The sequence below is a fragment of the Passer montanus genome, unplaced genomic scaffold (genome assembly GCF_014805655.1).
Source record: "Passer montanus isolate IOZ18808 unplaced genomic scaffold, ASM1480565v1 scaffold5, whole genome shotgun sequence".
In the NCBI taxonomy this organism is placed as follows: domain Eukaryota; kingdom Metazoa; phylum Chordata; class Aves; order Passeriformes; family Passeridae; genus Passer; species Passer montanus.
Window position 1 is genome coordinate 7529298 of NW_024369929.1, and position 22704 is coordinate 7552001.

Genomic DNA, 22704 nt, shown 5'->3' on the forward strand with positions numbered 1-22704 from the left:
TTTGAAATTCTAACCACTGTAGCAAAAGCCTGTCATATTATTCTGCTAATCTTCCTTCATTGACTTCAATCATTTACTGCATTTTGAGCAAACACAGACACTATTATTTCAGGGTAAGAATTATCAAAATTATCTAAGTATCTCAAAGGAGCTCAAAGTCACAGGCTTTCAACAGATCTTGTATTCCCACTTTTCTTTGGGCCAGTAGGGCAATAGGCACCAAGCTTAGCCCACATCAAAACATATTATCCAGTCACTTTTCATTTGTCAGCACAGTACAGGATTTACTGTGTCAAAGGCATTCTAAAACCTTACATCATTTTGGCTAGAGCCCCCATCCTTGAGGGGCAACTCCAAACATTAGTATAAGAGGCATATACAGTTGGTCTTTATTTATGTTTTGGGTTTGTGCGTTGACTAGTTTTTAATTTATGGACAAAATATAGAAATAACCTTAAAGTTAACCAAGATTTAAAATCTCACATTTCACAGAATCACAGGTGTCTTTCCTCCTTGACCTGCTAAATTAATCTGGAAATCTCTTATCACCCTCCAAAGCCTAAAAGCATCTTGATTCCACTCCAGGAATGGTACCCACTCCTGATTCCCTGCCAGACTATGGCCACATGCAGGCTTCTTCCTGAAGGCCTTTGAGGAGGACCCAGAAAAATCAGGCAATTGCTAACCTAATGCCAGTTCCTCACAGAAACAGTGGGAGCTCTGAATAAAAAGAATCAAATTAAATTAAAAGACAATTACAATGAGTACAAATCTCAGCACCATCACTAATTCCTATTCAAGCCACAAGAAACATATCATATAACATATCCAAGATTCTGGGGCAAGAGAGCTGAAGAGCTAAAATACACATTTATATCTGCAACTGATCACAATCAGTTACAATCTAAAATTCTAGGCTACTCACTCTGGTGGCACCATAAATGTATTAATTCCTAATCCTATCTACTATGGTAACACCAGTTGTGGCTAACCCACAGAAAAGATTATTAAATTTCTACATTTCACTGGCATTTCTCTAATTGTTTTCAGGAATATGTTACCCATCTGCTGCTGCAGTTATGTTTGTACTTCATTCAACAGGAACACTAGATTTCACCACAGAAATTAACCAAGCTGCATTCAGTTAGGTCTCTTTTCACTGTTTGCAATTATCCCCATTTCTACACTTAGCGTTATTCATAAATTATTGCAAGAGCAGAGGCCAACCACAAGACCCTCATTATGTTAGACACTCTGCTAACATGTCAACACAACATATATGTGGATAGCTTACAATAAAAACAGGTTAGTATCAGATCAGGTAATGATGTATTTACTCTGCTTAAAGTGATTCTTTCATCTCCTCCCCTTGTTAGCAAGCCCACCTGCTGATGCCTGGTGTGAGCAGAATATTGCTCTCCACTCCAGTGACTGTAAAACGTGATCTTTGGAATTCTTTTCTATTGCATCTCCCTTATGCAGCCAGGTGTCCTCTTCCTGGCCCAAAAAATGTATTTGTTTTCTGTGTGGTCCTCCAGAACATCGCTGTGAGCACCGGCTCTGTTGAGAGAGTGGCGAATGGAGAAAGCACGGCTGGAGATGAGACAGCAGTCAGCAAGGAAGAAGAAAACAAAACTGGATTTGTCAAGTTCGGATGGGTGAAGGGTGTGCTGGTGAGAAACTTACCTGCATTTTTAAAAAAACACAATTAAAAGGAAATAAAATCAGTTCTGTTACACTTAAGTCTCTGAAGAATTAAGAGAGGGAGGCTGACTTCAGGGATGTTTGGGGTGAAATGCACTTTATTGCCCTTCTGGTTTTAAACATTATTTTCAACCTTGAACTAATGCAGTAATTTTTCTTTAAAACCTAGGTAAGATGCATGCTTAATATTTGGGGTGTGATGCTCTTTATTCGACTTTCCTGGATTGTAGGTCAAGCAGGAATTGGTATGTATCTTATTTAATATCATTTTCAACAGTGGAAGGGATAAAGAGGATAAACTATACATGATCATGATTAATATATAATCCAAGATGTGCATTTGCATGTTGAACTAAATAATGTTTTCAAATGCTTGCCAGGGTAAAAGACATTAATCCTCCAAACTATTGGAATTTTCCAGACTCACAGCCAAATTACTGCTTAGAGGCATAGATCTGTTAACTATGCATATGATCATCACATTTGAATATTTCTGAGCTTTAGTGAAATTTGTATTTAGGTCCTGTAACAGATGTAAACTTTGTGACTCGGGCCAATTTCTAATATGTGCGTAGAGAGTTAACCTTTAAGAGTTCACACTTTGCTTATCTGTGAAACCCAAACCTTGTCATCTACATATTATAAACAACACTTCTTCACTTCTTCAACACTTCTCTGCCAAGATGAAAACAGAACTGGAAGGAGGTCTCATTTCAACAGGATTTTGTTATTTTTAACTACAGAACAGCACTTGATACTAGTGTACTATGAAAGACTAAGTTTTAAAAACTCTATTACAGCTTTTATATAAATGAAATGAGTATATTTGTTTGTGTACTGTATCTTTGCTTCTTCATTGTGAAATTTAATTAATCCAAATTCCAGATTCCTGGGAGACTGGGCCCCAAGGCCTCCATCCAGCAAATTGCAGAGTGTTCAGTGAAACCAGCAAGTGAGAGAAGTGCTCTCAGCACTGCAAGAGCAGCTCTGAGAGGTGCAATGTCCCACAGCTGGGTGCTACAGCTCCCTTTTTAGAGCTACTGCTCTGGGGAAGCACAGAAACCTGAGCTGCCATGGCAGTGCCCCTCTGTGATCCCTGATCATACAATTACAGCAATGGGACCCTGAAACAGCAAAGGGGGGATGGCAAGTAGTCCAGTTTGGATGATCACAGAATGGAAATATTCAGTTATATTAAGGGGTGTCAGCTCTGCTGGACTTGGATAAAAGTCAGTGCTCAAAATCAGACTGAATATAACTATAATTTATGTCCATGTCAATGGAAGTGAAATGAAACCTCTCCAAAATTTTACATGGTTGAAGTCTCATTTCCAATAAAAAGCAGTAACTTTATAGAAGTTTCACTTGAGCAAGACTGAGCTCTTAATAAAAAAATAACAATGAAACGCTTATTAAGAAAAAAAAAAAATCACAAACTTACAGAGACACTAATAGGAAAAGGAAAAACAACCCAACAATAAAAGATCCAGAACTAAGCGGAAGAACTTTACTACTTCTGCCGTGCTCCATGCATGGCTCCAGCACTGTGCCTGACAAAAGGGTGCTTTCTGATTTTATGATGCATACCAAATGAGCACATACAGCCCAGGGCACTCATAACTATATGCCTTGCCATGAAAATTCTGCATCTTAATATTGCCAAGACTTTGCTCTAGGGTTTCATGCAAAATTAGTTTTTAAGGGCAGTTTAGTAACTTATTGAGATCATCAAGAAGTATTACTTTGTTTTGAGGTGTGAGAATAGCCATGGGCAAGAGTAATTCATTTTGGAACAACTTACTTAGGAGCCATATGCCTGGTTTTCAATCTAAACTTTAATCAGATTTTAACATTAATTTGCACAACATCAGTTACAACTTTCCTACTTTCATTTTTAATTTTACCATTTTAACTCATTGATAAGCAGGCTCTTCTTACAGTTTATTGCTCTGCTGTTGCTTTTTTAAATTGCATGTGTTATGCAAGGGGGTTACTTTTATTTTTGAAAATGAGACGTCAAATTCCATTTGAATAATTTCTCAATGCATTTTTGGAATGCCTTATAAGCAATAAGCTTTAAGTCCCCAGCCAAGCTGCTTAAGGAGAACAGTGATGGAAGCTCATCATCACCAAGGCTCAGGGATTTCACTGGGTACTGCTACGAACATGGAAATTAAATGAGACAGTTAAACCACCATCTGGGCACCATTTACATCCCCATCATTAGACGGCCAAAGAGAGACAACCCAATTATTTCCATACCCTGATAGGCTGTCTTGGGTAAAAGCTCTTACAGGGGAAAAAATTGGATTCTGCAAGGTTCTCTGGCTATCATAAGCTAGGGAAAAAAAGGCACAGAATAGTTCTGAGAAGATTCCAGGTCCAAAACCAATCTGCTATTTCCACCTAATATCTAGGGACTCTCTGAAATCTGTATTTGTACCTGTACATGGAATGGTTAGACAAAACCAGGGAAAACCCAAGTTTATGCTACCTGCAAATCTGGCCCCAAATATTAAAATTATATTACATTATATTACATTATATTATATTACATTGAGTAATTTCATTTTATGTACTTTTCTTCTTAAAACGCTAAAATATTTTTTTAAAAATTATCATTAAAAGCTTCCCATGAAGATGTTAGTATCAGATTAGCAAAATATCTGACCCTATATATCACATATATGTTAACAATATGAATTGTGACATGCAATAAAACATCCTTGAAAAGTATCCTTAGGATGCACATTATATTACAATGATGTTTTTGTTGAGTCATTTCATTTTATGCACTTTTCTTCTTAAAATGTTAAAATATTTTTTAAAAAATTATCATTAAAGCATTCCCATGAAGATGTTAGTATCAGATTAGCAAAATATCTGACCCTATATATCACATATATGTTAACAATATGAATTGTGACATGCAATAAAACATCCTTGAAAAGTATCCTTAGGATGCACATAGCAAATAATTTTAAAACTGCTTTGAGAATTATATGTCTAACTTACTCAATTTAAGAGTTAACAGCTCTTAAAGTCAGTCCACTTCTCAGACACAAAATTTGCATGGTTGAACAATATCCTTCAAAGCACATCCTGCTCAATGGTAGCTGACCAAAAGGAATGACCATTTGGAATTCTTTTATACAGACCTGCACATAAAACACTTGCATGACTAGTTATAGTAAGAGTTCAGAAATCAGTATAATAAACATGATTTATTAGAGGCAGAAATAATTTTTAAACATCCTACACTATGTTATATATCATTTATGGCTCACCCATTACATTGCTTTATCTTAAAGGATTGTGATAACGTGGCTATAATTTAAGCATTACAAGCCAGGACAGCAGCAAAGAACATTAATTCAGGGACTGGATGTCTATAACCATGAGTATGAACTGAACTCAGGAATCTGATCTGTAAGTCAGATGGTAGAAATACAGCAGATAAATCACTAAGCTCGTAGTACTTCTAGCTCAATGTCAATTGTAGGATCTAAGTTTCAATTTGGATGAGGCCTGGCCAATAAATACAGCTACAAGCAATGTATATTCTCCAGTTCCACACTGAATGCCTATGTATCCTGTGGAAAAAAAGATACTGCATAAGCCTTAGCAAGTTCAGATAAAACTAAGAAATGCTTCCATGCTTGGCACCAAATCATAATTTTTTTTTTTCTCCTGGTTTTCTCTGTTCCTTCTCATAGATAGAAATGATAATAAGAGCAATAAAGTTGAGAGAAAAAAAAATTATATTATTTCTTCACCTGACTTGAAACAAAAAGGAGATCTGGAACTACAGAGAACAACTCCTCTAGGTAGTGCCAGAAATGTAACAGCAATGGCTGCAATTGTACCTTGGGAGGTGCAGTTTGTACATGTTTTATTGGGCAGGTAGTCTAGCCCTAGAACATGTAATCCAAAGAGGATCTTCTGTGGGATCTTTATCCATGGAGGTTTTCAAGAGCCAGCTAGCCAAGGTCATCACTGATTTAATCCTGTGCTGGCAGTAGTTCTGCTGTAACTGGAAGGTTGAGCTACAGAGCTTCTGAAACCACTCCAAACCAAAGCTTCTGTGATTCTAAATCACACAAAGCACAGCCTACTCATACAGTTTCTAGCAGTTTCACAAAGTTCACAGAAACCCAGCCATATAGCCAAAGACTGGAAACATTCTCAGGTTTCAGTCTCGATATATGATTATCATTGTGTTATCAGCTAAAAAAAAAAGCCCCTAAGTTCTCTATGATTATACTTTACAGGTCACCTGTTAAAATAAATGGCATCTAAAATGCAGTATTTCCATTTTCAAGTGGTTTTTTTGTGTTAGAGTAAAACTACCTTTTGCAGAGAAAGGGGCAGAGAGCAGAGTGGGAAAGGCCAGCATTTGATAACTTAGCAAGTGAGGATGTAGAAGGTTCCCACTCTTGTCTTGTCCTCTGCCTGACAGACTCCCTGTCCTCATGCACTGTGAATATAGTCAGTCTTCCTCTGATTCAACATTTCATTAACTGATGAAACACAACAGCATTGTTACAAGAGCTCTGGTTCATGTGCTCTATCTTAATTTAAACAGCCAGGATGTGTGTTAAAGGTAGATATAAGCATCCATGTCAAGGGATGCCTGTTTGTTTGTTTCCTCCATCCTTTGGAAATCAAGAATTCCTGGACAGGGCACTCCTATCAGAAAGAAGCACTGCTTGAAGACTGATGGGAATAATTTACTATCGTGACACGGACTTCATGAAAACATTCTGCAAGCTGCAAGTGGTCAACAAACCATCTTTTCAGTTTATTGCTCTGATTCTGGCCTGAAAATTCAATTTAAAGAAAGAATGATTTGTAGGAAACATGGAACATGAGTAAAATATTTTATCTTCTTATTACTGACAGGTCTTGGAGTAATCATAATTCTTCTCGCCACGATGGTAACCTCAATTACTGGGTTGTCAACTTCTGCAATAGCAACTAATGGGTTTGTCCGTGGAGGTAAAAATCTTAGGGTTACTAATGCTTTCAAGCCCCAGAAGGTATTTATGTATCATTTTGGTATGAGACAAACCAGAGGGACCATAAACCAAAGGGCACAGCTAGTGGAACTGGAAGGTAACAATTCTAGCCACCTCTCACCACAATTTTTAGGCGTGTTTGAGCTGTCACTTCTAATAAAGCACGGCTTTCAGTTCAGTCTGAGAAGTACATTTCAGGTGTTCCTGCCAACTGCTGAGCAAAGGGTGGTTCTGGCTTTTCCTGGAATTCTTTCACCTTTCAGCCGCTCTTTCCTATTCAGAGCATTCCAGGTTGGACATTCTTCAACAAACTCAGCATGAGACATCTCTTCCTGTCATTTTGAAGACTGATGCAGATCAGTGGATATCTTCAGTTTAATGCCTTCTTTATAACACTCCTTAAATTTCAGCCCCTCCTTGGAAGATGGGTAAATAATTCAGCCGTAAAAGTCCATGTCAGGTATTTTGTGAAACAAAGTTTTGGTGCATTTCAGAGCCTTAAAGTTTTAGCTGGTCTGGTCTAAGCCCTGTGGAAAATGGAAAGTTCTTACCACGTCCCTAAAGCAGAACAGGTACTGGAATACACTTGCATATACTTTCTTTTTCGGATCTTTCAGGTCTTGGAATCATAGTTATTGCTCTGAGTGTAGTAGTAACAACATTGACATGTATCTCCATGTCTGCCATTTGCACTAATGGAGTAGTAAGAGGAGGTAAGTGAATGTGATCTCATGATTATGATCTTCTCTGCAGATTTGAAATAGAAAAATTAATACATAATTGTGTTATAAGCAAAGAAAAAAATGTGTATTTGCAGTGATTTCTCCCAGTCGATCAACAGTAAATGGAAATATAGACTTAATGCAAAAAACATTAAAGATTCACTGCAGGAACTTAAACAATGTACCACAGAATGTGACCTTTCATGTTAACATCGGGTAGACCCATGTAAGTTACAACTTAAAAGTTAGTTAACTTCACTTTTTGGAAGTGAAGTTCTCTCTCCTTTATGTTACTATATCATGCATCATGAAAAATTATAACAAGGTCCAGTTTTGCATGCTAATATGCAATAAAATTTCTGGAATAGAAAGGCATACTGAAAAGTCTGACAGCAGAACCAGTATACAGCACATTGCTTTTCTGCAGTGTCCCCTGTTAACACAGGGCAAAGCTTGATTATATTTGGGAGATTAAAAGCACAGATGTGGGGGAAAAAGGGCAAAAGCTGAGTGTTTAGTTGTGCTGAAATAATAATTTCTGTCTGCAGGTGGAGCATACTATCTTATCTCAAGAAGTCTGGGCCCAGAGTTTGGTGGATCTATAGGACTTATCTTTGCATTTGCAAATGCAGTGGCAGTTGCCATGTATGTAGTTGGATTTGCTGAAACAGTTGTAGAACTTCTAAAGGTAAATACAGATGTTTCACGTACATGATGAAATTGGGCCAGTTTTGTTTTGTGTGGCTTTCCTTTTTTTGAGGGGGGGTGGTGATGGTGGTGTTTGTTTTGCATAATGTATTTGTATAAGTAGTGATATGTTTTAGTTAAGGCTTGAGGGGCATCTTTAACAGGGAAGAAGCTGGGCTCTCTATATATGCCACAGAGTGCTTCTTCATTATTTCTACCTTTTGAATATACTTCATACATTTCTGGACAAAAATCAGTATAGGAACAGGTATCCCATTAGCCAAATAACCCCAACTGCAAAAAGCCAGCTGGAACATGACATACCAACAATTGGTCTCACAAAACTCTGACAGTTCACTGCTTTCCATTTCACCTTGTTATTTGATCCCACCAGCTGGGCAGAGAAAGACTGGTTCTCATAACATTTCTAACCACTTTCAGGAGAGTGATACACTGATGGTAGATGAGTCCAACGACATCAGAATCATAGGAACCATCACTGTGGTGTGTCTTCTTGGCATCTCTGTTGCTGGCATGGAATGGGAAGCAAAGGTAAACTTTTAAAAGAATATAAAAGCAAGCAGTATATTAACCAGGTGCACAGCATTAGTGTGTGAGGAATGCTATTCAACAGATGGAATTTTCAAAAGCACTCCATTTCAGTTTATGCTTAATCTTTCTAAAAGCAATAGCAGTTTAATCATTACATTCAATGAAAGCACAATTACTCTAAACTCTTCCTTAAACATACATTTAAAAGCAAAGAGGAAGTTTGGGTTTGCAGACAACTTGGTTATATTCATTTTTATAATTCATTATATCATTTAGAGCCTTGGCTATGTGCCTCTTCTGTCCTTACTTTTGATGCAGCTTGATAGAATAAACAGTAGCAAAAACAATATGTGGTTTTATCACTGTACTCTCTCAAGCCCTACTCAGCAGAAGAGCTCTATTTGTTACCCATTCTTTAATCTCTAATGATTTCTGCTATTCCTTCACCTGTGAAAAAGGTCAGAATGCAAATTCAAATGGAAATACTTTAGAGAGTGGAATACAGCTATTGAAATCAGGTCCAGAAATCAGGTTCAACAGTACCTTATTTTTGCTGTGATGGAGACTAGAACCACTTGTAAAAAAGATCAGAAAACAATTTGATATTATAAGCTTTGAAATGACAACCCCTTGCAAATAAAAAAAATTATAACACTATAAAAATGTCTTATATTTTATACTAATGCATTAGCTGTTCCATTTTGCCTTTTCTTTAAGGAAACTAATCTAAAATTAAATTATAACTCTTATTTCATTACCCCCTTACTAAAAAGCATCTGCTGTTGTCATTAGCTGATTCAGCTATCTTGACTCCTGGTATTTTCAAAAACTATAGAAATGAATAACCTGTTATAGGGAACAGATAACTTACTATATAACCATCTCCACAGCAACAAAGCTAAAAACAACATGAGAATCTCTTTGTTTCTATTAATAGGCTCAAGTTATTCTTCTAATAGTTCTCCTTATTGCCATTGCAAATTTCTTTATTGGGACAGTCATTCCTACCAACACTGAAAAGAAGGCAAGAGGCTTTTTTAATTACCAAGGTAAGAAACCTTGCTGTCTATCATAACATTATATCTGCATTCTTTTGAATTAATAGTAGGCTAAGGATTCCACCAAAAAACGTCACAAGATCAGAATCTTCTGCCCAAGTTTAAGTGAGCTTGCACACAAAGGGAATGGATTCAATCTCTAATTTTGAGTCTGTCTCTGCTGCTGCAGCTGACAGCACAGTAAGATGCAGCTTGAGTCATTTATACATCAGTAGAGCACAGGCAAACTTTAACACAGAGCTAAGAGCAAGTGCTGCAGTGACACTTCTGTCACTTCAGCATGGATCTGCAGCTCTGAGATGCAGACAAGCACATCCTTCTGGGGAGCAGACTCAGGAAATCAAATTCACTTTGTTTGTGATGTGAGACAGATTCAGACCCAGTTGTCCAGATGTGAAAGACTGGCTTACTCACCTCCTTCATTAAGTAATTTTGGAATCAAATTCTGTTGCTGTATTTCATTCTCACTATATTTGCAGCATCAATATTTGCAGAAAACTTTGGACCAGATTTCAGAAGCGGAGAAGGATTTTTTTCGGTGTTTGCCATATTTTTTCCAGCTGCCACTGGCATTCTTGCAGGAGCCAATATCTCAGGAGATCTGAAAGTATGTATTTCATGAACTTCATAATGTTAGTCATAGGTTGGAAAAATAACAAGAAAACTAATCATGAATCAACACTCTATTCAGTTTTAAATCATGTCTTAATTTGGGAAGCAAAGCTCTCTCTTTTAAGTACCTGCTTTATTATTTAAAAAAATTCACAAATTCTCTTGTAATGCATTATGTGTATTTACAGAAATTATTGTAGCTAGATTTCAGTTGCTATATAATTTAAAAACATGTTTCAATAACCTGTAATAACATATCATTAATGGTCCATTAGCAGCACGTACTATAAGAGAAATTACATGTGTATCTCTTGGAGCTCATCTTTTGTAAACATCAGTCCAAAAATCATACCTGGAAAGCTCATGTTTGTACTCACAAGAATCAGTGAGGATCAGCTTTTCGTATTCAGGGACATAGCAAGGGCAGAGCAAACAGAGCATTTAAAGAAAGCAAGTATGTTCCAGTCCCAAGTCAGTATTGCTGCTCAAAGGAAAAGCTGCAAGCTTGCAGCTGTGAACAAAAAAGGAGTCTGAAGAGAAAGGAAAAGGAGGTCCAAGGGTGCCCACTTGTCTTGCTGTGGCCAATCTGTCAGTTCCCCACTCTCCTCTTGCAGTTTACCAGTTAGAGGAGATGGAATTTCTAGTATTTAAACATACAGATAAATTAGAGACAGGAATTTAGTTTGGAGTGCTCTCTAGTTTTTATGACAAAAACACTCAAAAAACCAACCAAATTAAATAAAGAAAAAAAAGTCACCAACAAGACATGGCTCACAGCTTGATAACCCCAGCATGTCAAATGAAGTTATTTGGCCTTATCCTATAAATCCATTGCCTTGCAGACCTTAAAGGATTCAACCAAAGGTCTTCTATTTCTGTACTGGCACAGCAGTCACAAGTCCACCAGAACCTACCACCCCTGAGAGCCAATTCTTTCCCTTCCTCATCCTGAGCTGCATGCCTCAGCTCCTTTGTTTTCAGAGGACTGCTTTTCAAGCCAAGCACAGAGAAAATACGTAGAAACTGAGCCACTGATAGCGTCAATGAGATCCCATTTTTAATTAAAAAAACAAAAACCATTGTACTTCTGCCCAGTGAGACTGCACCAGCCTCACACAATCTCCATCCTTTTATCAAACAAAAATAATTCTGTTGCCATACACGGTGCTCTGTCTGCATGGCAGACTCCCAAAGCAGCAGCACTTCTTTCATCAGCTGAGCAGACCTAGGGAAGCAGTTCTCCTGCTGGATCTCTGCAGTCATTTCAGCCTCACAATAAGTGGACTTCTGTAACCAAGTCCTCCTGGCAACAGATTCCCCACTGGGCATGTTTAGATGCATTAGACAAGTCTAATTAAATTAACCAGCCTCTCCAGAATCTGAAACACAAGCTAAAGAATGTTTGAAAAGTGTAAAATTTACCAATGAAACTTTCTTTAGAATTTGTTGCAAACACCTTTGTCCATGCTCCTGCAGGCACTACATGCACACAGTCAAGTTGTGTCCTACTCCAGAGCCTACTCATAGGGACAGCTTCCTAGTGACTTCCTACTCCCTTCAGTGGGGTTTAGCCCCTAAAGTGCTAACAGCATAGTAAATATGGATTTAAATTTTAAAAACATAAAACATAAAAGTTGTCAAGTTGTAAGAAGCTTTAACCTTAAGATGTAATGTTACACAGTTTAAGATTACCACAAGATTCCACAAACAATTACCTAAAACATGCACATCAGAACTGCATAAAGCCACCATGGTCTGAGTGCAAAAGCTCTTATGCAGCAGAAGTGACTCCACAATTATTTACCAGCTCAATAAATCCTTACCTCCTTTAAAAATTCTATTAATTACTAATCTAGTTACGCAATTCATGTATGCTTCACAATAAATTCCAAATTTGTATTTTGGTTTTTTACCCTGCAACAAGCATAGTTAAAGAGTCTGTGACTTCAAATGCATTCAACAAATGTTTGATTTAAAAATACCATACTAAACCAACTTAAGGAGAAAATACATAACAAATTCTTCCTAGCATAAACAAACACACCCTAAATTATAAGGTTATCTAGCATTAAAAATCTCTTTAAAATGTACAGTGCAGATCTTTGGACTCTTACAGTTGCATTATCAAAGCTGATGCTGTTGTGAGCCAGTGTGTAAGCATTATAACCCAGCCTCATTAAATTATTTAAATTAAGTCAATACAGTGAAAGAAAGTAGCTGTCTTGAAGACCCAACTAACAATTACTGGTTCAAAGCACAGAAGTACTGTATTCTGTACAGGGTGACTACATCTATCTTACCAATTAACCAAAAATGGTCCCATCTTGTCATCCACAAAGGTCTGATGGTTCAGTAACTATTTACCCACTACGTCATTAAACATTAAAATAAATCCAATTGCAATGTAAAGAGAGTTTGGAGTTCAAGAAATGCAGACCTCAGGACACTTCTGTTGCTATAAATGTGAGCTCTGCTCCAGCAGAACATCCTTCCTATGGGCAGGCTAGGAGTGTTGCACCACAGGAGCTCTGCTGTGCTGGGACCAGAAATGTTGGCTCAGGTCAGAGTGATAGAAATACTCTCTGGGGTATCTTCACACCACAGTGTGGCAGAAACCCCAGCATGCAAATGCAATCGGGCTGCAGCACACAGCTCACAGTGTTTCTGTGTCACTGCTTTGTTTAAGGACCCACAAACTGCCATACCCCAGGGAACAATGCTGGCCATTGTGATCACCACAATTGCTTACATTGCTGTTGCAATATGTGCAGGTAAGTACAGAACCTCTGCTTCACTTGTACAGTTAAGTTTGAAGCTTGGCATGCAAATGAATGATTAGTGTCACTGCTTTTTCAGCTCTCCTGTCCCTCAGCTAGCTCAAAACTAACTAAAAGCAAAGGAGAGCTCTCTCCAGCTGTCATTGCTACAGACAACACAGTCTGTGAGAAGGAATGCAGGGAAGCAAGTGCAGCTTCTAAAAACAAGCTCCATGTGCCTTCTCTGCCCCTTCACTCTTGGAGCCAGTCTTGAAGGTGCAGAGCTTAATATCCAACATAAACAGAACAGATGATTGGGGATAGAAGCATCATAAAGTCAGCCTAGGCCATAAGCAAAAAAAAGGTAACATAAATATCAATAGACACAGCAAGAATATAGGAAATTCCTCCTGTTTCAAGTTTTTCTCATCACGTTGGTATCAGTAGGACTATGACAATCTGAACAGCTGAGGATCTGGGTCTTTAAAGTAATTTTGTGCCCCTGTTACACAGAAAAAAGGGTATGCCTAGACATAAAAGCCTCACTGAACCTGTTTGCTCTGAATACTAGCACTTTTACAAGTGGTAACAGGAAGACAAAAGACTTCTGAGATAGCCAATTTACTGCTGATCTCCATCTGGGTCTCTAATCTTAGAAATATGCTAATTCTTATTAGTTAAGTGGCTGATTATTTTAAAAGTAAAAGAAGCAAATATTTGCTTATAGACACTGTGAGAAACTCAGTCACAGAACATGAAAGTAAATCCCTGCCCAACATGAAATGTTTCTTGTTGGGATGAATCTAAGGCAGCAGTTGTACAAGTGTGCAGTTAGGAGTCAAAGTGTGGTGAGAACATTCTTTCAACAAGGAAGCAAAATAACAATATATAATTTTTTCCACAGCCTCCTGTGTTGTAAGAGATGCTACTGGGAACGTCAATGATACAATTGTACCTGGAATGAGCTGCAATGGATCATCTGCCTGTGGCCTAGGCTATGATTTTTCAAGATGTGCAAGTCAGCCATGTGATTATGGGCTGATGAATAATTTTCAGGTTTTAGTGAGATAATATATATTATCATATAAGCATATATTAGCATAATAAGCAACACATGTACATAAGTACAAACATGCAAAACTGTTATTAGCCTACAACTATAACAGGACAACCACTTTTATCTAAAAATACAACCTATAGGAATGATGAAAGACAAAAATCCCCTGCATTGCACTTTTATCTTCACACTGTCCATCACTAGCCTTCCTAACACTCTGGTAATGCCTTCATCTCCTCTTCTAACAAATCTTCTCTTTTTGCAAATCCCAAGTACCATGCAGCAGTATATATTGTAACATCTTCAAACTGAAAGCCCAGACTTAACAGAGACCTTAGGAACTCCTGTTAGATGAGGAATTCACCTCACTGCTCTTGATACATGGATGTGATTGTACCTCAGGGGTGCTGTGGTCACAGTTAAAGGGTTGTGTCACAGTAAAAAACCAGAGTTCTGATTTCTTTTTAAAAAGTATCCAAAAATAGAGCAAAAAATCAAGTGAGAAGTAATGGAGTCTTTCTCCTAGGCCAGAGAATGTCTGCCATTTTTATTCTTCAAAATAAAGCTCAGGCTAAGCATCAAAGTAAAGCAGCTCTGCAGCCTGACAACCACAGGTCCCAGATCTCTGTTCAGCCCCTGTGCTTCATGGCCAGCACAGGAATTCACCACCCACCTGCACATGCTTTTCAACGAGTCATTTGTAGCTTTTAAAGTCACTTGCTTTTTTCCCAGCTGGCTCTGCTAAATGACAAGGCTGGGTAACCACCTTGAAAGGGATATGCTGTCCCTTTCATAGACTACTTTCCATTCCTTCCTTGATCATTTACCATCCTTACTCCCACCTCAGTTCAGCTGCCCACACTCAGGGCACCCCTCCAAATCAGTGACCTCCCTACAGCCAGACAAACTTTCACTTCTTGCATTTACCCCCGCCAGGCTAGAGCCATAAAATGGTATGACTACATCTGACAAACCTTCAGGATTCTCCGGTTTCTCTCCTGAATTACTGCCCACACACCACCAATCACATCCATCCATCTTTTAGCTCCCTTGTCTGGTGCTCCTCGACAGCCCTTTCACTGCAGTAGTGACCGAGGCCAGCCCAGGCTCCTGGGAGGGCTGAGGGAGGCCTGACAGTGACCATCATTTCTGTTTGCAGCACTGCAGTTACATCAGCACCAGCAGGCATTTTCTCTCATTTTTAGCCATATTAAATAATCAAGGGGAAAAAACCCAAATAAAATAAAGTACCTCCAACCACATTTCATACATTGGTGCTTTTCCATGCTATTTCCATTTTCTTGTCTGCTACAAGCTGACTATTTACTCATCAAGTAGAGGCTGTTACTTACAGCAATCAGTTGGTAAATGCAGTGAGGAAATCTCAGAGTACTCATCTGCCCCAGCAGACAGCTGCATATTTGAATAAGAATTTGGCTTTGCCTCCATTGCTTTTAACTAAACCAGAAATAATAGTACAGTTTGTAGCAGATGAAATTTAGAACTGTGAAAAGTAGAGACACAGAGTACTTGAATGGGTTTGTCATTAGAAAGTGCATCCAAATGCAAGCCTATTCCTTTTAACCTTCGTTTTTTCCTAAAGGTTATGAGCATGGTGTCTGGCTTTGGTCCTCTCATCACAGCTGGCATCTTCTCAGCTACTCTGTCATCAGCTCTAGCATCTCTTGTCAGCGCACCCAAAGTTTTCCAGGTAAAATTCAACTATCCATTTCCTTATACTTGGTTTTACTTCAAATACAAAGTTGAACTCTGTGTGCCAAATGTAATGTATATTTAAGCAACACTGACACATGTGGCAGGAAGAGGCAGGGAAAACAATATGTAGAATGTTTTTCAGCAGAAAAAGACAAGTCTTATCATACAAGGGCGATACTGTTCGTTTGGTCAGAGCTCAGCTTTGCTGCAGGAGCAGGGGATACTCATGTGCCTGTCATAAATAGCTTCAAGGGTACTTTCAGGACCATTTGTCTTCTTACAAAAATCTACCCTGTAAGCACAGGAGCCGTCAGGTCCATAAGATTCAGCTGCTGTCAGGTGTGCTCTTAACAGGCTGTCCAGAAGCTGTCTGGGCAGTAGCAACGTGGACAGACTGGGAACAGAGGGCATGGGAGAGATAAGCTGTACAAATCACATCAAGCCACTGATTTATGCTTCAACTTCTCCCAATTTAGACTCTATTTAGCTATTTAATTACCTTTTTCTTTTAAAGCACCGAATAAGCATTAAATGCCTGTAATTCTATTTCCCATGATATAATAACATAGTAGCACATTGTCTTATCACCTTATTTAAATGTTCACATGCCAAGCAGTTGATGTACTTGAAGCACTAAGATTTAACTTTTGTTTAGCAAAAGCCTAGCAAGCTGCCACTCACAGACAGTGACTTCTGGTGCAAGAAAGTGCTGCTTAACAGAGTTATGTGCTGATTTTCTTACCAGGCTCTTTGCAAGGACAATGTCTACAAAGGGCTAGAATTCTTTGCCAAAGGATATGGAAAAAACAACGAGCCTATCAGGGGATATGTCCTCACTTTTGTGATCGCCATGGCCTTCATTTTGATTGGTTTGTATAATGTTGCACAGCTGCTATAGTGTCATGTTCTGAAATTACACAATCTCATACTATAATACAATTAGTAGCTGCAGTTTGGAACATTTCCAGTCAGGTAAGCTCTGACATAAGCGTACTCCAAGTCCTGGTAGCAGTTCCACTATTCCTAATGAAGGCAAAAAGAAAGCAGCAGGGATTTCAGTGGCTTGCCACCACCACCACAGGCTCATTCTCCAAGATGCAGAGTAGCTGCAATTCCTGCTCACTCTGCTGGAAGAGGGCAGTGCTTAGAACTCTATCAGATATGGCAAAGTCACAATCTTTGAAAATGGTTTTCCAGTTTGTATTGCACATAGCTCAGAGGTAATTCTGAGATACTTAGGAAGCCTGTTCTTCCCAAGCCTTTCCCACAGCCAGCTCCAGAGCAAATCCCAGTTTACCAGGACTGGTGAAAGAAAATACCAGCTACCACATTTAGGGGTGCAGGGATTGTTATCAGTTTTTCCAAGATTTGAAATTCAAACTGTCTTATACTAAGTAAATAGGATGTCTAGTAGAGAATTCAGATTCCCACTAAGTTGTAACTACAAATATTTTTTAAAATGCATCCATCCTGTCAATTACATATTTAAAATTCTGAACTTTACATCAGATCATTAAGAGACAGTATGCTGAATCCCAATATCAAGTATAACACTGCATAGTACATAATATTACTAAAGTCAGGATTAGCAGACGTAATTCATATGACTGAAGGTAGATCAAGGTGGCCTTAAATTAGCAAGACAGGAAAATACCCAAGCTCTCCCTGGATGATAACTGCAGACAATGTTCAGATTTAATGCATCATTAGGAAACAGCTAGCCAACAGTCCAGGAAACTGGTGCCTCTGTCTGACTTGTGTATGTGTCTTGCAGCTGAACTGAATACCATTGCTCCCATCATCTCCAATTTCTTCCTGGCTTCATATGCTTTGATTAATTTCTCCTGCTTTCATGCCTCATATGCAAAATCTCCAGGTGAGTCTGCATTCAGTGATTTAAATATAGAGCTTTATAGTCTGATCTCTGGAAGGTTTAAACTGTATGTCAGAGAAAATTGCAGCATGTATAAAGTATCTAAGTTATGTGATCTGATGTCTTATTGAATATTATATTTTACTTATCTCCAAAAGATCAAAATAATGGCTCTAAGTCCTTACAATGCCTACAGTTGTACAGGATGAGAAAGGCTTTAGTGCATCCCACTGGAGAAAAAAATTATCCTCAGAGTTGTATTTTTTTCCCCTCACTATTAAAAAACACGTGGGTAAAAGCTTATGCCAACTCTGGCCAATGAAGTAAGCCAAGTATAGTGGGGAGTCACACTCCCTTCTCCAAACCTACAGCAAAATGTACAGGGAGATTCCTAAGCACAGCAACAGTGCTACAAGTGATGCTGCCTGGAGGGGAACATGCAGAGCAAGAGCAGGTCCATCAAACAGCACCAGCAGAGCTCTGCAGTGCCTGGAAGCAGAGTTGTAAAGCACAATTGTGAAGCACAATGAGGTCCTGTTCAGGGGTAACTTGAGATCCTCCCTCTACATTTGCAGCAAAGGAACATTCTGGCTGTCAGACTTGTGCACTGCCACAGCAGAATGATTCTCACCATCTCATGAATGAAGGGGTGACACCTTCAGGAATGAAGTCAATCAGCTGGTTTGGCACACAGGAAAGACAATTTCCTGCTTTATGAATTAATTATTCCACTCAAAGAGCAAGGAATACATTTCTGATTTCCAGTGTGAAGAAACTGCAGTAATGACATAAATGCCTGCATCAACTTCCTTCCTATAGATCTGCACAGTGCCATTTGTTTAGAGGGCAGAAAAGATGAGCACTTCTGCTAATTACCTGCACAGCTGAACAAATGCAGATCTGCTCCATGCGGCCTTGGCGCTGAGTGACAATTACCTCTACAGATTTCATCTGCATACATCTGACTCTGCTCTGCCACTACTTAACATTTCAGACAGAGCTGCAGCCATTCTTCTTTTCTCATTTCCTCCAGTTAATTTCTGCCAATTCACAATGATAGATTATAATAATTGCAAGGCTGCAGGACAGAAAATTTCTTCCCAGCAGGTCCTTCCCATTCCCTCATTATAAAGATGATCCAGGATAGGGCTGCTCAGCCCCTTGTATTTTCTGTGTATCTTCTGTGTTTTTTCCCTCTCCAAAGTCTGCTCTGTAGAACACCTGGCAGAGACCTGCAAACCATGAAGGCTCAGTGTTTGCCTCATCATTTTAATTGGTAGCAGGGGATGGAATCAGTACTGCAGCTGAAAAGCAGCAGGAATAATATCTTTTTAAATTCAATTGCAGATGATTTTATTTTTCTGCCACAAGGCCAAGCAATTTCCAAGTTTAAGACAGGTGCACTTACAGTATTGGGATAAACACTCCTCTCAGCAAGTGCTTAGCTACCAGTAATAAGTTCTGTGTATATGCATCAAAAGTACACAGTCGTCAATTACCTGAAGTTACAGGTAATCTCCTTCTGGTCTTCTGAAAAATTCTGAACCAATAAATTTTAATTTTGCCAAAGTACATATAAACAGAATAGCTACTTTGACAGAGCCTGAAACAAACTGTACATTGGATTTTATCCACAAAATAATGGATCACCATTTTATCAATATATTTTATGCTCTTCCATTTTCCTCAATGTTCTTTAAACAGGTTGGAGACCTGCATTCAGATATTATAACATGTGGGTGTCACTTTTTGGAGCCCTGCTGTGCTGCGGGGTGATGTTTGTCATCAACTGGTGGGCAGCTCTCATCACTTATGCCATTGAGCTCTTCCTATATATTTATGTAACATACAAGAAGCCAGGTAAGGCCAAACCCCACTATTATTACAGATATATGTTGTGCTGCTAGACTGGATTTTAAAGGAATTAAGTCTGCTAACAGAATTGGAATTTTTCTCTGCTATCTTTATTTAGAGGCAAGTCTGAAGCATCCCATTAAACTCCACTTTATATAATACAGATTAAGTTGATAGTCTGGTGACTGCCTGTTTAACAAGCAGCTCAAGTGTGGTTCAGGGTTTTCTGTAAACATTCCAGCAGACTGGCTTATTCCCACCACATATTTATGACATTTGGGCTTTTACTCGAGTGGCACTCAAAATTTTTTCCACCCACGCACAAAGCCTTACCTGAATTTTGCAGTGCTCCTAAGCTGACTCATGCAGGGCTCTCACTCAAAATGTAAACCTGCTGCCCATTATACAACAAAAATGCAAGCTGAATTACTTATGAACTGATCATCCTCCAGAACCTCCCTACAATTCCTACATAAATCAAGACAGATGGGCCCACTTTACTGCTGGAAAAAACCACTTAGTAGCTCAGCAAATCACATGAGCTGTCCTCAAAAACCTGTGTGCTGTACAAGCCAGACAGTCTGGCTATTCATATCCAGGACAAAACTAACCAAGGTCCAGATTTAGGTGCTAACCACCTGAATTACTTCTGCAGCAGAAAACATAAAGCAAAACCAACAAATAAAAGAGGCACAGTTCCCAGCAACAGATGTACTTTTATTGGAGTTATCTTGGGACAGCAACACCTGGTCTGAGACGCTGTTATTTTTTCTGTTGCTGTTGTCTGTCCTCCCTATCTGAGCTCTCTCACACCCACTGGGATGGTCTGTGCTTCTCTCCCTGTAAATTTATCATCAGCTGCAGGAAAGCACACCTATCTCCAGTCAGCTGTAAAAAACATTTCAGGATTTCTACCCTTTCCTTGGATATTGCCAGGGTCCCTAATGCAAAGTAGCACTTAAAGCTTGGTTAAATTCACTGAAGCTGTTGTACAGAAGCCCTCTGTCTACTGCTAAGAGAGTGACTTTTGTTCAGCAGTAATTTACCAACAACTTCAGGGCTCAGAAAAAACTAACATTCCTAAGAAAAGGTGACTTTACACAAACCTCCACTTAATACAAACTTGCACTTAATATTGGCTTTGTATCTTGACATAATAGGACTTGATTTGCATTCATGTAGATCTCAAAGCATAGCAAGACATTTCTTACATGTCTGCACTGACCAAACAGCTGCACAATAATGAGAAAATATGTATATGCCAAAATGGGGTTTGGAGACTAATTTTTGGCCTATACAGTAGAACAGAGCAAACTGGCACCAGCAATGTTCCTTCCTACTGGTTTCATTTGCACCTCCTGAAATTCCACACCACATACATGACTCAGGGCTGTCCATTTTCTCATGGGAGAAGGACCCAAAGTTAATGTAACATAAAAGAAAATAGTTTTAAACAGGGGAAGAACATTCCCAATATTTAAATAAAGAATGAAACTATTTACTTTCCTGGGGTTTTCTGCATCACACAAGCAAAACCAATTTCTTCTATTATGAAGCACAAAGGACAACAGATCTGTATCTATGAAGTACAGAAGAATATACTCTGCTCTTCATAGAGAACACCACTGCTCATTTTTGTAACAATGTAGGGAAAAGCCTGTGGTTTAATGTGCATTATTTATCTTTATTATATGCAGAGGTAAACTGGGGCTCCTCCACACAGGCTCTGTACTTTGTTAACGCCTTAGACAGTGCTCTGGCCTTAACGACAGTGGAAGAACACGTTAAAAACTTCAGGTAAGATCTCTAGTGAACAATAGAATGGCTTGTTCTGAATCTGGACATCAGCCAGTTATATACAACCTCTTTTTCCCCCACCAGACCCCAGTGCCTGGCATTAACAGGAGCTCCTATGGTCAGGCCTGCTCTGCTGGACATCACCCATGCCTTCACCAAGAACAACGGGCTGTGCATCTGCTGTGAAGTGTACACGGTAAGGGAACTGCCCCCAGCACACCCTGCACACCCTGCACCAGGGGGGGCTGCAGGTCTCTGTCACACACTCCACTCTCACCCAGCACACGGTGCTCCCACTGGTGCTGTGCACACCACCAAAGAGATCTGCACTGAGAATTAATTTCATCATAATTCTTGACACGAAAGCCATCGGCTGATACAAAGCCTGCTGGTAAATGCCTCACTGAGATGCTTTTCAAAGTTCACAGTAGGTGAACTAAAAAATGGTTTGGAGGGAAAAAAAAAACCCAAAACATTACAAGGAAAGAGTTTAGGCTTAGAAAACAGAAAACCCCCAAACCACACAAAATGCAAAATTTGAAGGGTTATTGTGTGAGAGTCAAATTACCCAGGTTCTATCTTCAGCTTTGTTGCCGATTTGCAGAGTTGGGGTTTGGCAAGTAATTCAGTTCTCTTTGCAGTGGTTCCTCCAAAACTGTTACAATGCTAATTTTGAGGATAAACACGCTCTTCTGAGATCTAAAGAGAGGAGCAAAATGTATTTCTAGATACAAATATACAGCAAATTATGTATCTTAGAGGACGAAAATCTAGTCTCTCATCAGAACAGAACAAAAATAGATAGGTTTGTATGTAGGGAGAAAATGTATTTTAAATATTACAGTGCCCTTTTAATTTTGAGAGAGGAGAAAAAAAAAACAAAACAGCTCATGGCACTAAATGGGGCTGCAGAATCTAGATAATAGAGTCAGGCCAGCCAAGATAATGTATTCCTCTACAGCAGCAAAGGAATAATTCATTTGATGCTGCCACATTGCAGAAGCAGAGTAAGGAAGATTCACATGAGATTCTTCTCAAATCAAATTAATCTATAAAGAATGAATGATCCTAATTCTTCCCTACTAAAATTATTGTTAGATTTCCCACTGAATTCACTAAGTGTAGAGCCAAATCACAACAAGATCCTGAGACTACGCAGATAAAAGTGTGACAAAATGAGACTTTATGAATTGCAAAATTGTGGTAAAAAGCAGATGATAAAATTCACAATCACGTTGAAGAGCAGCCTGCAATAAATATCACAACAAATGCAGCAAGACTATTCAGCCATAGATGTA

At 38.9% G+C, this 22704-nt stretch overlaps 1 protein-coding gene across 3 annotated transcripts in view; it reads left to right on the plus strand.

Moving 5' to 3' along the window:
• SLC12A1 (solute carrier family 12 member 1) overlaps window positions 1-22704 on the plus strand; it is a 45525-nt gene that overhangs the window by 4769 nt on the left and 18052 nt on the right. For 2 of the 3 annotated variants that reach the window (XM_039723296.1, XM_039723295.1), the window contains exons 3-17: window positions 1539-1673; window positions 1874-1949; window positions 6607-6702; window positions 7993-8132; window positions 8573-8683; window positions 9621-9732; window positions 10221-10348; window positions 13040-13124; window positions 14014-14165; window positions 15770-15877; window positions 16628-16751; window positions 17657-17758; window positions 19460-19615; window positions 21307-21406; window positions 21491-21602. In XM_039723296.1, coding sequence (XP_039579230.1) covers window positions 1539-1673; window positions 1874-1949; window positions 6607-6702; window positions 7993-8132; window positions 8573-8683; window positions 9621-9732; window positions 10221-10348; window positions 13040-13124; window positions 14014-14165; window positions 15770-15877; window positions 16628-16751; window positions 17657-17758; window positions 19460-19615; window positions 21307-21406; window positions 21491-21602 — 1737 coding nt within the window. Of the gene's footprint in view, window positions 1-1538; window positions 1674-1873; window positions 1950-6606; window positions 6703-7339; window positions 7436-7992; window positions 8133-8572; window positions 8684-9620; window positions 9733-10220; window positions 10349-13039; window positions 13125-14013; window positions 14166-15769; window positions 15878-16627; window positions 16752-17656; window positions 17759-19459; window positions 19616-21306; window positions 21407-21490; window positions 21603-22704 lie in introns of all 3 variants that reach the window. The other variant, XM_039723297.1, reaches the window with a different exon arrangement.